At 39.9% G+C, this 15139-nt stretch overlaps 2 protein-coding genes across 2 annotated transcripts in view; one reads left to right on the forward strand and one right to left on the reverse strand.

Moving 5' to 3' along the window:
* Positions 1 to 11868, forward strand: part of LOC122562955 (antiviral innate immune response receptor RIG-I-like) — a 95783-nt gene extending 83915 nt beyond the window's left edge. Inside the window, exons 16-19 of the mRNA XM_043716266.1 lie at positions 2023 to 2193; positions 3408 to 3559; positions 8320 to 8466; positions 10790 to 11868. Of these exons, the coding sequence (XP_043572201.1) occupies positions 2023 to 2193; positions 3408 to 3559; positions 8320 to 8466; positions 10790 to 11086 (767 nt within the window). The 3' untranslated portion in view covers positions 11087 to 11868. The remainder of the gene's footprint in view (positions 1 to 2022; positions 2194 to 3407; positions 3560 to 8319; positions 8467 to 10789) is intronic.
* Positions 11869 to 14581: 2713 nt separating this feature from the next.
* aco1 (aconitase 1, soluble) overlaps positions 14582 to 15139 on the reverse strand; it is a 77863-nt gene continuing 77305 nt past the window's right edge. Inside the window, exon 21 of the mRNA XM_043716283.1 lies at positions 14582 to 15040. Within this exon, the coding sequence (XP_043572218.1) occupies positions 14924 to 15040 (117 nt within the window). The 3' untranslated portion in view covers positions 14582 to 14923. The remainder of the gene's footprint in view (positions 15041 to 15139) is intronic.

Below are 15139 nucleotides of genomic sequence, written 5' to 3' on the forward strand. Positions count from 1 at the left end.
TCAGCCTTCAACACTCCAAGGAAAATCAGCCCTAGCCTGTTCAGTCTCTCCCCATAGTTCAAATCCTCCAACCCTGGCAACATCCTTGTAAATCTTTTCTGAACCCTTTCAAGTTTCACAACATCCTTCCGTTAGGAAGGAGACCAGAACTACATGCAATATTCCAAAAGTGGCCTAACCAATGTCCTGTACAGCTGTAACATGACCTTCCGACTCCTATATTCAATACTCCAACCAATGAAGGAAAGCATACCAAACGCCTTCTTCACTACCCTATCTACCTGCGACTCCACTTTCAAGGAACTATGAACCTGCACTCCAAGGTCTCTTTGTTCAGCAACTCTCCCGAGGACCTCACCATTAAGTGTATAAGTCCTGCTAAGATTTCCCAAAATGCAGCACCTCACTTTTATCTAATGGGAGAAGACTTCAAGCCCTAAAATAGGTGAACATGATATTGAGTCCATAAGGCTGTGCAGTTCCCAAGCAGAAAATGAGTTGCTGTTCCAGCTTTCACTGAGCTATGCAGGAAGCCAGGGAACAAGGTGGTGTGTTGAAATAGCAGGCAACTGGAAGCTCAGGGTCTTTTTTTTTTTGCAAACAGAATGTAGGTGTTCTGCAAAACAGTCCCCCAATCTATGCTTTGTTTTCCCAATGTAAAGACTACGTTGTGAGTAGTGAACGTAGTAGATTAGATTGAGTGAAGTTCAGGTAAAGTGCTGCTTCACCTGGAAGGTATGTTTGGGCCCTGAGAAGGGAGAAAGCAGGTATTGCACCTTCTGCAGAGGTACCATCTCTGAACAGGTTGAATTTTAAAAAACCCTAAATATCTTGGAGATGCAGCTTGGGGCTCTTATGTGACAGTTATATTGGCCCTACCTGCTTCATAATGTGTCTGAAATACCTTGGGGCTGCAGCCGGACCAGGAAAACATTTACCGAATCAAGCTCGTCTTACCAATCATCTAGAGTCTCACAGCTTGCATCATGGAGGTTTTGGAACATTGATTTTGTCTGCAGCAGTCCGTGTTTGGGAAGGTGATCTATCTGTCATTGAAGGAACTGGAAACAGAGGATTGCAACAAACTTCTAGAAATGATAAAACACTGTAGGAAACATTTCACCCATTGAGCCTGTGCTTGGGCTAATCAATTAGTTCCATTCCCCTTTGTTCTTTTACCATAACCTTGTGATTTTCTTTCCACCTTCAAGTATTTATCCAGTTCCCTACTGAAAGATATTGCATTTATTTCACTGCAAATCACTGCTCCAGATTACAACTTGCTACATAAAATGTTTCCTTATGCTACTCTGGTTTTTTAGCCAATAACTTTGAATCTTGTAACCTCAAGTTGTTAATCCTCCTGCTATTGGAAACAGACTTTGGTAGTTCTTTTATACTACAGCAGCATTAAAATTCTTAGATTTTGTAAGTAATCTTTTTATCAACTGCTGTATATAAAGAATTTGCACTGGGATTCCAAAAACACTGAACAGTTGCCCTCTTGCTACCTTTAAAACTGTTACAAGTTGCAGGTAGCAGTTCTAAATGTAAATGTTACATTTCAAATTATGGGAAACTGTAGCCACATTAGCATGAATCTGAGGAATTGTTCTTTTGGAGCTGACCTGTGTACAATAGTTTGTGTGTGCGTTAGAAATGTTAGCTTCTCTAAACCAATGGAACAATAACATAATAACGTAGCACTGTTAATATATCAGAGTATTAACAAAGAAAATTTGACACCAAGCCACATAAGATTAAGACAGGTGGCTTAAAAACGTGTTCAGAAAGATTGGTTTTGTTGAACATTCTAGGTGAGAGATTTGAAGGGAGGTGGTTCCTGAAATAGGCCTAGCCAGCTGCCAGTGATGGAGCGAGAGCAATCTGATTCCAAGAGTCTGGAAGTGTAAATGTCTTGGAGGAGGTTTGCAGAGATCATAGTGGTGACCTACTGTGAATGTTTTCTTTTAACTAAGGTATAAAAGATAATTTTATCAGTGCATATATTATGTTTTACAGGAATGACTCTGCCCTTGCAAAAAGAAGTACTGATTTCATTTAAAGGCAATAGTGGAACCAAAATCCTTGTAGCAACATCTGTTGCTGATGAGGGAATTGACATAGCTCAATGTAACCTTGTACTGTTGTATGAGTATGTGGGTAATGTTATAAAGATGATTCAAACAAGAGGTAAGGACATTGTCAAAGTAAGATATGATCAACTGATCTATTGTCCAGTGGTTGTTCCTGGATAATGGTGGGGTAGGGGGCACAATGTATCACTCAAGTAATGTTTAAACAAGCAGTTCGGTGCTAAGTTGTTTTGGACCATGCATACAAACTAAGCATAATTAATGAATTCAGTTGAAACGTCTTTACCCAGAGAGTAGTGAGACTGTGGGACTCACTAGCTAGCACCAATGTATTTCAGACAATGTTCAATACATGTAGTCATAAAGACATACAGCATGGAAACAAGCCCTTCAGTCCCACTCGTTCATGACGACCAGATATCCAAACCTAATCTAGTCCCATTTGCCATCATTTGGCCCATATCCCTCTAAATCCTTCCTATTCATATACCAATCCAGATGTCTTTTTAATGTTGTAATTGTACCAGCCTCCACCACTTCCTCTGGCAGCTAATTCCATACACGCACCACCCTCTGTGTGGAAAAAGTTGCCCCTTAGGTCCCTTTTTAAATTTTGCCCCTCTGACCCAAAAACTATGCCCTCTAGTTCTGGACTTCCCCACCCCAGGGAAAAGACCATGTCTATTTATCCTATCCATGACCCTCATGATTTTATAAATCTCTATAAGGTCACCCCTCAGCCTTCGACTCTCCAGGGAAAACAGCCCCACCCCATTCAGCCTCTCATTGTAGCTCATACCCTCCAATCTTCGCAATATCCTTGTAAATCTTTTCTTAACGCTTTCATGTTCCATAACATCCTTCTGATAGGGCAAGATAAAGGAGATGCACGTGAACAATGAAAACTGGCATAGACCACATGTAAATGTTCTGTAAATTCTATATGACTGGAGAGCTTATTGATGCACAGAATTGTGGGTGTCTCTGGAATTTAAATTGCTTGCTAAATGTAGATATGCTACTCTGCAGTTGTTAATTCACGTTTTCATGCAGTTGAGCAGTATAATAATTATTCTTGTCAATGAAATGACAATATAAGGGACTTTGGACAAAGTCTGGTACATTTATTAATCTCCATTAATTTTACTATTCACAATGTATGTGGTATGTTCTTTTCTGCTAATTTATACAAAACTGTATAAGCAATTCCCACATTTTGTTGCATGAAGTTCACTTAGTGGTGATTCTGAAATGACAGTTCTGTTCATGCCTGTGTTCAATTACAACACAATTAAACTGTTGCTGTCACAGGTCGTGGAAGAGCACAAAATAGCAAGTGCATTCTTATTACCAGCAAAAAAGAGCAGGCTGAGAAAGACATGCTTCATTTTTTACAAGAGGAGATGATGTACAAAGCTATTCGTGAAGTACAACAGTTGGGACAGGCAGACTTGGTTGAGAAGGTAATAATGGGCTTATGGTTGTTATGCTACAAACTTCAGAATCTAATTCTTGGTTGAGTTGCAATATTCTGTTCCACCCAGATTTCCTATGCGGGCACATCTTATGTGAAAATGCGATGTTCCACTGCCCTGATTTTGAGATGTAGATTGTATTGTACCTGCTATTTCAGACAAATATTTTAAATCAAATTGGACAGAAACAAGCAGCCATAAGGCCAACCAATTCATTTAACCTTCTTTAAATGTCTTCATTCTAACAATCATCACAGCACACTGCATTAGTTGAAAGCTTGTTGTAATTTTGAAATTACAGGGTAACAGTGAGGTTTTAAATTCCAATTCTGGAGACTACAGGTTCCCAACTAAGATTTCAATTGGGTAACTTATCAGAGACCCCTGTGTGATGATACTATGGTATAAGAGATGTATTTTGTTCTTTGTTTTAAAATGAAGAGAAGTTGCGTCAGAGGAGAAGAATGGTCTGTTCCAAACTCAAAGTAAACAACCTGAGACCTTAAAAGAACCACACCTAAATTGGAACAATAGGAGCAGCATGAAGGGGTGGGGTCTATCTCCCACAGAACGAGGATTTTAGTTTAGGTTTCAGTAGCCGTTGAGGTTTTGTTGATCTTCCCTCCTGGACTGGAGAATTGCATAAGACAATCTATTTTACTGAATTTGCCTTTGCCAAGAATGTATTTCTGAGATGTTACTAGATTGGAACAGTTGTTGTTTAGTATTTAAATAATCTCATTCTGTTAAGTTTCAGTAGAGTTAGAGTTATACCAATTTCTTCCTTCTTTCGTTTGTATTTTAACAATAGTGTAAGAATAAAGTGTGCTTTGCTTCTGGCCTGGTAGTTTGACCAATCGAATTGCATCTGGAACACACAGCCTTTTAAAAGTAAGAAAAAGTTTAGGGTCCAGTCCATAGCATCTGGCTTAAATCTCATCTTCCACTGATGGCGAACCTTCTGAATAGGTAAATGCACTGGGCAATGTGCAACTGAACTACAAAAAAAGATATGGTTCAGTCTGCAGTTTGTCCTGTGTAAACAATTGTATCTTGACTGAAATGGTAAAAACATGCACCATAATTAACTAAAATCAGCTAAGCTCTTAGCACCAGCTCTCAGTGCAATGGGAATCATTGGTGAATTATTTCTAGAGAAAATTAACGTAAGAATTAATTGAGAATGATTCACCTTAATTGTTTCTTTCCCAGGCTAAGATTATTATTATATGTGGAGTGTTGATTAGAATTGTTCTCTGGAGTTTGTGGAAATAGATTGATTTTGATTACTATTGAAGTCAAGATAGCATAGGAAAATGGATATAATGCCACAATGTTATTGAATGGCAGAGTAGGCTAAAGGGACTGAATCCTTTATCATTCTAAAGCTTCACATTACATAAGAACTTAGGTTCTGAAGTGGAGGGAATTTTAGTACATAGTTCAGTTTTGTGATTATCTGACCACAGCATTTACTAAAGTCAGTTAAATGAGCAGCAAGGTTGCCTGGGGAGTTAACTGCAAAGGTATTTGTTGACTTGAGTTTTACAACCACTGCAGGGAGAGACAAAGAATCAAAAACAAATCTATAAAGGGGGAAGGTTAGCGGTCAAGGCTAGGCATAGGACCTTAGATGCTTATAAGTCAGTAAAGCAGCTGTGGGGCTGTCAGAGAGGAAAACATCCACGAAAGCTGTTGAAGTCATGAGTTTAGGGAGCCATGTTTAATAAGAATGAGCTGAGTTCAGTTGAGTAGAGACCATGAAGTGAAGAAACTAATTTCTAGTGAATACATAGCAATTTCCCAAAAGGAAACCAATTACAGGCATGCCAGCTGAGCAAAAAGTTTTAACTTTGAAGTGGGTGACTCCTGAGGTTTAAGTATCTGTTAAGGGTATTACTGCGGGGGGATAAAAAAAGGATGAATCTGTCTGATGTTTGCAATAAAATTATTCCAAAGGTCTTCACTCTAATATAGTTAATGATTTTTACTTTGTTAAAAATACATTGGCAGCTGTGAATATGTTCTGTAACACTCTCCATGGTAAACAAATAAATTATGGTCTATGCACTATCTTCCAAAATTCTATAGATTCTGGAAGACAACAGATGTTACCCCACTATTTAAAGGAGCAAGTCAGAGAGAAAACAGGGAACTACAGACTTGTTAGCTTTACATTAGCAATAGAGAAAATCCTTGGGGAGTTTTTATTTGAAGTTGTTACTGACAAATACACTTATGAAAATCTAGGTGTTTTGGTAAAGTCCTGCACAGGAGGCTAGTTAGAAAGGTTAAGTACAGTAGGTAGGAGATACTGTACTGGCTTGGATTAATGGACTGTTTTCTATTTGTGAGCCAATGGGCCAAAACTGGGTCATTCTCACCTCAGCAGAATGGTGTAAGAAACGGTGCATGCGCCCCGGTGTTTACAATACACATCAATCATTTGGACGTGGGGAAGAAATCTAATATTTTCCAATTTGCAGGTTAAAAAAAGCTAAGTAGGAATGTGTCCTATGAGGTACAAAAAAAAACATTCAGAGTATCTGTTAATTGTCAAGAGGTTGGCAAGTGTAGATGTACAAAGGGGCTAGGGTGACCTTGTCAATAAGTCACTGAAGGTTAACATCCACCTGAGCAAGCTATCAGGAAGGTGAACAGGCAGGGAATAGAGGGACATGCAGGAAGATGGAATTATTGAGAATGACATCGTGTCAGTGCAGACATGGCAGGCCAAAGGGATGTTCCTGTGCTGTACTGTTTTAAGACTTATAGAATGTTATTTTTGCAAGAGGATTTGAGTACAGAATTAGTGAAGTCTTGCTCAGAGCTTGGTTACACTCCACCTGGAGTACAATGTGAAGTTTTGGGTTCCTTATCACAGGAAATGTCATTGACACAGGGTGTACAATAAATATTCACCAGATTTGTTCCTGGGATAGCCGAATGATCTTATAAAAAGTGATAGTGTGAACCAGACCTGTGTTCCAGAGAACTTTGAACAACGAGAAATGATCTCATTTAAACTTACAAAATACAGGGAAGAAATAGGTAAGATGTTCACCTTGTTGGCATAGTCTAGAACCAGGAGCCACAGTTTAAAAACAGTCATTTAGGTTTGAAATAAGGAAAAATTGTTTTACTCAGAGGGTTATGAACCTTCCAAATTCTCTACCCTAGAAGACTGTGGAAGCTCAGCCTTTGAGTATGTTTAAAACAGAGATTTGATAGCTATAGGAAAGACATTATGAAATTTTAAAGGGTTTAGAAAAAGGCTTACAAGGATATTGCTAGGATTAGAGGGATTGGGCTATAGGGAGAGGCTGAATAGCTGTTTTCCATGGATGACCTTTACAGAGGTTTACAAAATCATGAGGGGTCTGGATAGGTGTTATGGACATGGGGTAAACTCTCCTGCTTAATTTAAAACCAGCAACACTGAAGATTTTTCCCGTGCAGTAATCTGTAAAATTAGAGCAGCCAAAAACTAAGCAAAGTAAAAATTAACAATTTTAAGAAATAAAGTATAACAGAATATTTAACTAACCACTATTTACAATTTCTTTCTCTAACCTATCTTTTACCTTCCCTTCTATAATACTAGTCCAATAAAACTCCCAATTAAGATTTACAAAACAACATTTCTTATCTCAAAACCAGGCAGCTGTAGGTTCTTGTCTTCAGATCTTGCTGTGTCGTCTTTTCTCCTTGTTAGGAATTTCTGCATCACAGGTTACTGATTGAAAAGGGACTTTTAAGAGAGATGTTTTTCTCAAGCAGTCGGGTACATGCTAGGATTGGCAGTTCTCCTCTCAACTGTTGAATTTTACCCCAGTCTTATCCTCCAGAGCATCGGATTGTGACACTGGCTTTTAAGATTGAATTAAGTATATTGACAAACTTGATTTGAAATTGGTATTTTTTGGGGGTATAATTTAAACTGAGTGGCTGAATTTGAATTTGTTTTGGTCTCTAGGCCACTCAGTGAGTGCTGTTTGTTCTTAATCAAAATGTTACTTTATGAATTCTCCAGCACTGAATTGCCAAGTCCTTAACTCTTAAAGGTACATCTTCATAACAATAGGGTAAATAGACAGTCTTTTCCTGGTTTGGGCGAGTCCAGAACTAGAGGACAACTTTTTAATGCAGGGGGAGGTGTATATGTGGAATGAGCTGCCAGAGGAAGTAGTGGAGGCTGATACAATTACAACATTTAAAAGGCATCTGGATGGGTATATATAGAGGAAGGGTTTAGAGGGATATGGGTCAAATCTGGCAAATGGGACTAGATCCATTTCAGATATCTGGTCTGCACAGATGAGTTGGACTGAAGGGTCTGTTTCTGTGCTGTACATCTCTGTGACTTTATTACTGATTACCAGTGGCAGTCAGGGTTATGGAGAAGGCTGGGTAAAAGACATTGAATTGTTTGATCAACCATGATCTCATTAATGACCTACTCTGGTTCCTATTGAGCCAGGTTTCACTATGGTTTCTGGCTTATCCAATATTATCAATTGGAGTCAACACGACTCCTGCTCCTACTTATGCTCACACACTTCCATTTTAGGTTTTTAATTACCTTCAGAAATGGCTGCACAATTGAGAGAATTTGCTCTCAATTCATTTACTTTCTTGTTTGATTTAATTAATTCTGTTTAGATTGTTATTTTAACAATACATGTATTGGAGGTTGCTGTTTAAAATGTACCTTTGCAAGGGACTAAACTGCAATTCTTTCTTCCAAGATTAATACCATTCAACTAAATGACAAGAAAATGAGGGAACTGCTTGTTAGTATTCCAAATACAGAGAAACCAGATGTCAGTTACGAGTTACTTTGTGGAAGATGCAAAACGTATGCATGCAACTCTGATGACATAAGAGTCATAGAGGTGAGTCCAGAATTTAGTAACCTACCATTATTACTATAATGACAATTATCTTGCTAGATATGAACAATTTGATTCTAAGTGCTTCCAGATGTAACCACATTTCAAATTTGTAATTCCATACTCAATATTAGACCTTGGCCATAATATTTGGTTCCAAAATTTCTGAAAAATACAAATGGATCTGCCTGCTCAGCCAGTAACCAGGATTTGATGTTGGAACTAATTTTGGATAATTGCCAAGCACAATTACCCATAATTTAGGGGGTCAAAAGTTCTTCAATTATCTACCAAGCACATAGCTAAAGAGAGTACTTGTAATAATACCATGCACACCACTCTGAGCATTTATGATTCTGACAAAATAGCAATAATGTTGGGACAAGGGCCATCATTTCAGATTCAAGAGAGGGCTCAACCATCCCGACTGGAAAAAGAGAGTCCAAGTCATGTGTGTTTGTGTAACTGAATAGCACTTGCAGGGGCTCATGTTGCTCAGTTGCCTCGATGACTGGTTTGCAATGCAGAGTGATGCCATCAGCATGGATTCCGTTCCCACACTGGCTAAGGTTATGATGAAGGACTCCTTCTCAATTTCTTACCTTACCTGAGGCTTCACCAGCTGAGTCTATTGACAGACGATATTGACTTGCTATCTCAAGCTATTGCATCTATGGCAAGAATTTGGTGTTTTGGTGTGAGATGTAGCATTTCATACAGAAACACTAGTCAATGTGGTTACTATATAATCTGGGCACAAGAACACTACGGAGAGATGGGGATAACTCTTAAGCTGATTAACTGGGATCAGGTGGAACAGTATAATTGTCTTTTTTTCTAAATTAGATTACCAACTACCCTCCAATCCCATGTGCTTTAATTTTACACGTTTTATACAGAATGCCTCTAAGGTTCCTAATCAGGATTGGATTGTAAACCCAGATTCTTAATTGAACAAACACCTTTTAAATACAGTGAAACACTCAACTGCCTAGTAGAAGTTTGCTTAGTACCCTAGTAAATCGAATTGGTGTGTACTTACTATGACGGTACACATCGAAAGCAAGACTTTGGAGAAGCTGCAGAGAAAACTTACCAGAATGTAATCAGATGAGGGATACAATTTTATGTCTAGAGGGTGGAGAAGCTGAAGTTCTTCTTCTAAGAAAAGATTGGAGGAGACATCAAAAATGTTTGTGATCTTGAACATGGAAGTAGGGAGATTTGTTTCCATTTGCAGAGGAGTCAGAGGACACAGAATTAAGGCAACTACCAAAAGAGCCAGAAATTAGGAAGGTTTTTTTTTTAAATCCAGTGTATTGCTTTATATGGGAATCTAATATTGAGAATGATGGTGGAAACAGTTTTCGGAGTAGACTAAATACATGGAGAAAAGTTACAAAGCATGTTTTAAAGAGAATAATGTGTGTTGTGAAGCACAGAGCAATCCTAAAATACTTAATGAGTACTGCTATTCGTATTTACTAAGGAATAACAAGTTGACTTACTTAATTCTCAACCCCATCCATTACTTCTGATATTAAGGTTAAGTACTGGAAAAGCTGGCTATCCTTGAGTAAACAAATTGCCTAATCCAGATGGTGTGAATTGGAAGGTGGAAATAGGTTGCGCCAGAGAGTAACAAGTGTGTACAAGAAAGGGTAAATAGTCCAGTTAGGTTATCAGCAGCGGTGGATAATATTTTAGAAACTACTTGTGTGGGGAATGACTAATTTTCTGTGATTCTATAGACATTCAATGATCAAGGCATCCTGAAGTATTTTTAAAGTGTAGTCACTTCTATAATGTGGGCGACTCAGTGGTTAGCACTGCTGCCTTGGAGGACCAGGGACCCAGGTTCAGTTCCAGCCTTGGGTGGAATTTGCACATTTCCCCATGTCCGTGTGGGTTTGCATTAAGTGTTCTGGTTATCCTCCCACATCCAAATATATGCAGGTTAGGCAACCTGGCCATGCTAAATTTCCCTGTACCAACCAGGGACGTGCAGGCAAGGTGAAATCACCCATGGTAATTAACGATGGAGGAGAGGGGGGTTTGGGTCTCAGTCAGATGCTCTTTGGAGGGTTGTTGCAGACTCAACAAATAGCCTCTTTTTGGACTGTAGGGATACTGTGATAATATGCAGACAGCAAAATCCCACAACTAACAATAACTATACAATCTGTGGATGTTGCTAGAGTGTTAAATATTGTCTCTGTCACCCATATTAACCACACTGAACAGGTAATGCAATACTGTAGAGTCATTTGTTTTTATTCTGCTAATTCATAGGCTATTGTTGAAACCTCTCCTTGTTTTATTTCAGGAATGTCATCACACAGTTATCGACAACTCTTTCCAGGAGCGCTATTCAACTCAACCTCACAAGAAGCCAAAAAGCTTCAACAATTTTCAGAAAAGGCAAAAATTGCACTGCAAAGACTGCAAGCATGATTGGGGAATCACTGCAAACTACAAGGTGTTCATTGATCTCCCAATAATTAAAATTGAGAGCTTTATTCTTAAGAATGTTAAAACATCTGACCTAGTTCCTGGGACTAAATGGAAGAATGTCCCATTTTCAATTAAGGTTTTTGATGGTGTGGAAATGGCCAATAAATAATAGGCTGTGTGTGGCAGCAGGGGGGGGGGGGGGGGAAGGAGAGGGATTCCCTTATTAAAATTCCTTAATCAAAGCCATTTCACATAAAGCAAAATGCTGGAACTGCATAGTAGATTCAAGCAACACAATTAAAAAAATAATCAGAGTTTGGTTATAAGCTAATTTAAATGAAAAAAATAATTTTTTGTTCTACGTTTAACTGCTTAAAAAACAATTTGGATATTCATTACGCAAAACCTTTCTTGCCTAAGTCTTTGTTTCAGAATCACCCTAAGCATTAATTCCCTTCTCTAGAGCAACACAATGAACAGAAAACCTACACTTACAGAACATGAACATGCAACAGTTGGAATACTGATTCAGTAATTTTGTCAATGCATTTGAATGTCCTTTACTATTGATCAGAATAGAAGATATTTCCACTCGTGAATGCCTTTAATATAGACATTTAACTAAAGGATAATTATTGAAAAATCTGTTAAGAACTTGTCAGTGATTAGAATGTGACAACTGCTGCCATACATGTAGTTGAGGCAAATAAGTAGCAATCAAGCGGAAGCTAATCACATGAAGGAGACGAGGCTAAAGGAATATGCTAACAGATTAAGATGAATAGATGAGGAAGCAGCTGATGGGGCACATCAATATCATCATTGAGCAGTTGAGTCTTTATTTGTGCACCCCATGTAAAGTAGTTGAGTGCTTTGAATTTAAGCAAATATTGTTTAAAATCAATTTATTATATGCATTTAATAATTAAAACAAACTGGATTAATCATCAATAGTGTGTTTTACTTTTGAAATTGGTAATTACAAGAGTTGCTTTCAAGTAAGAGATGGTGTCAGACAGAACTACAAAATAACAAATAAAAATTAAAATACCAACAGTGGCAATTCAGAGACTACAAAATCTCTAGAAGAGGACTGCCATTGCTGGAGATCAGAGTCGAAGAGTGTGGTGCTGGAAAAACACAGCAGGTCAGGCAGCATCCGAGGAGCAGGAGAGTCAATGTTTCGGGCATAAGCCCTTCATCAGGAATGAAGCTTGTGGGCCAAGGGGGCTGAGGGATAAATGGGAGGGGAGTGGAGCTGGGGAGAAGGAAACTGGGAAAGCAATAGGTAGATGAAGGTGGGGGTGAAAGTGATAGGTTGGAGGAGGGTGGAGCAGATAGGTAGGACTGTTCAAGAGGGTGGTGCCGGGTTGGAAGGTTGGGACTGGGATGGGGGAAGGGGGAGAAACTAGGTGAAATTCACATAGGTCCAGGGTCCTTCCAACTACATGAGATCAGAGTGTCCTTGGCAGAGTGGGAGGAGGGGATAACGTGTTCAGCCACAGGGCAGTGGGGTTAGTTAGTGTGGGTGTCCCAGAGATGAACTCTGAAACAATCCGCAAAATGGCATCCTGTATCCCCAATGTAGAGAAGACCACATCGGGTGCAATGGATGTACAGATAAAGTTCTGATGGATGTGGAAGGATCCTTTGGGGCCTTGGACAGGGATGAGGTGTAGGGAGGGTGTAGGTTTTGCATTTCTTGCAATGTCAGGGGAAGGTGTCAGGAGGAAAGGGTCGGTTGGTGGGGGGGGCATGGACCTGACAAGGGAGTCATGGAAAGAATGGTCTCTCCAGAACGCTGATAGGGTTGGGGGAGGAAAATACCGCTCTGGTGGTGGGATCTGCTTGTAAGTGGCGGAAATGGCAGAGGATGATGCAGTGTATCTAAAGGTTGGTGCGCTGGCAGTTGAGGACTGGTGGGGGTTCTGTCATTGTTGTGATTAGAGGGGTGGGGTTCAAGGGCAGAGGTGCAGGAAGTAGAGGAGATGCATGGGAGGGGAAATTGCAGTCTTTAAAGAAAGAGGCCCTTTGGGATGTTCTCTGGTGGAATTGGGAATAGGGGGCAGGGGGTGTAGGGAGGTGTAGTGCTGGTATCTATGGGAATCCGTGGGTTTGTAGTGAATGTCCATGTTAAGTCAGTCACCGGAAATGGAGATGGAGAAGATGGAATGGGAGGGAGGTGTCTGAAATGGTTTAGGTGAACTTGAGGTCTGGGTGGAAAGTGTTTGTGAAGCTGATGAACTGTTCAACATCCTCATGGGAGCAAAGGTGGCGCTGCTACAGTCATCAATGTAGCGGAGGAAAAGATGGGGAATGGGGCCGGCGTAGCCGTGGAAGATGGACTGTGGCACCTACCCGAAGAGGCAGACATAGCTGGGGCCTATGCAGGTGCCCATGGTTACTGCTTAGGTCTAGAGGAAGTCGGAAGATTGGAAGGAGAAGTTTTTGAGGGTGAGAACCAGTTCAACCAGGCGGATGAGGGTGTCAGTGGAAGGATACTGGTTGGGTTGGCATCAGAGGAAGAAACTGAGGCCTTCGTCATGGCGGATATATGTGTACAGGGACTGGATGTCCATGGTGCAGGGCGTGGGTGGTGTCCCAAACATAGGTGGGGAGTTCCTGAACCAAGGAGGACAGGATGATGTCAAGGTATGCAGAGATAAGTTCGGTGGGGCAGGAGCAGGCTGAGACAATGGGTCAACCGGGAGCAGTCAGGTTAGTGGATTTTGGTTAGGATGTAGAATCGGGCGATGCAGGGTTCCCGGACTATATGGTTGAGGCTGTGGAGATCCCCTGAGGTGATGAGGATGTGGATGGTCTAGATGATGATGGGAGGTGAGGTTGTGGTTGAAGGAGCAGTAGGAGGAAGTGTCCACGAATTAGCACCTGGCTTCAACAGTGTAGAGGTTTACCTATCACTTTCCCTGCTACCTTTCCACCCCAGCCCCACCCACCTCCCATTTACCTCTCAGCCCCCTTGGCCCACAAGCCTCATTCCTGATGAAGGTCTTATGCCCAAAACGTTGACTCTCCTGCTCCTTGGATGCTGCCTGACCGACTGTGTTTTTCCAGCACCACACTCTTTGACTGCAAAATTTCTGCACTCTGTGGCACCTGATTTTTGTCTCTCCATAACTGGCAGATGTTCCAAACTAAAGTTCCTTCCTTAAAATCCAACTCTCCAATTAAACCTTTGGTTACCTATTGCAATATCTCCTCTTGCAGCTTGGTATCAACTTTTATTAGATGACATTTCTGTAAAGTATTTAGGATGTTTTACAACACCCTCCACAAGTGCAGGCTTGTGGAGTAACTTTCCCAAAAATGAGGGTTGGCTTAAACAAATACCATTTATCTTCATATCTTTTTGTACAATTTGTTCTCAGCACCTGATAAGCAATTGGATTACAAGTCTTCCTCAGAGAGCACCAAGAGTTAACCAAATAATGCAGACTGAAGTCCATACTCGGATCTTCAATACAATTTTTTTTTAAATGTGCATGGTAATCTGACAACTTTAATCTCCAACTTTTTCCCCACTAAAACAAAGTTGGTAATTTAAGGCTTCATTCAACAAGTTTAAAGACAGACAAGCTGAAAACGATCAAAACAGTAACTTTGGCAAAAACAATGTGAAACACACAAATGGTAGACTGCTGACAAGTTTTCACAAATATCATGTTTAATGATACTGCAAGTGTATAGGTTTCAAAAATAGATTTCATTATTATAACTGACTAAATAATAACTTGCAAATGTTTGAAGAGGTAATTTCAATGAATTGTAGTTAAAAATTAGTTCTAGAAAGGGAATTACAAAAATCTTTTACCTAATTACAAAACCCAGTCAGAATTGCTCCAACTAAACTGGAATAAAACAATTATCAACATTTACTTCTGATAACTAGTGCTTTCAATTTGTGCGTTTTTCGAGATGATCGAACCTTTACCACCTCCTTCACCCACTCCCCCACCGCCACCAACAAACAAAACGTAGTCTCCAACTAATTTGATATCATCTTTCGGATCATGTAGTTCAGTATACCACCATGGTGGAAGTAGGCCAATTCTACGTCGGTATCAAATCGCATGGTAGCTTGGAAGGACTTGCCAGTGTCAAGCTAGGAAATAAAAAAAAATTCTGTTCAAATACTTTCAAATGTGGGTGGTCTGACAGTGTCAGTGGTACAGCCATTCTAAAATAAAATGGTCACTTCCAA

This window comes from Chiloscyllium plagiosum, chromosome 2, assembly GCF_004010195.1.
Source record: "Chiloscyllium plagiosum isolate BGI_BamShark_2017 chromosome 2, ASM401019v2, whole genome shotgun sequence".
Classification (NCBI taxonomy): Eukaryota; Metazoa; Chordata; class Chondrichthyes; order Orectolobiformes; family Hemiscylliidae; genus Chiloscyllium; species Chiloscyllium plagiosum.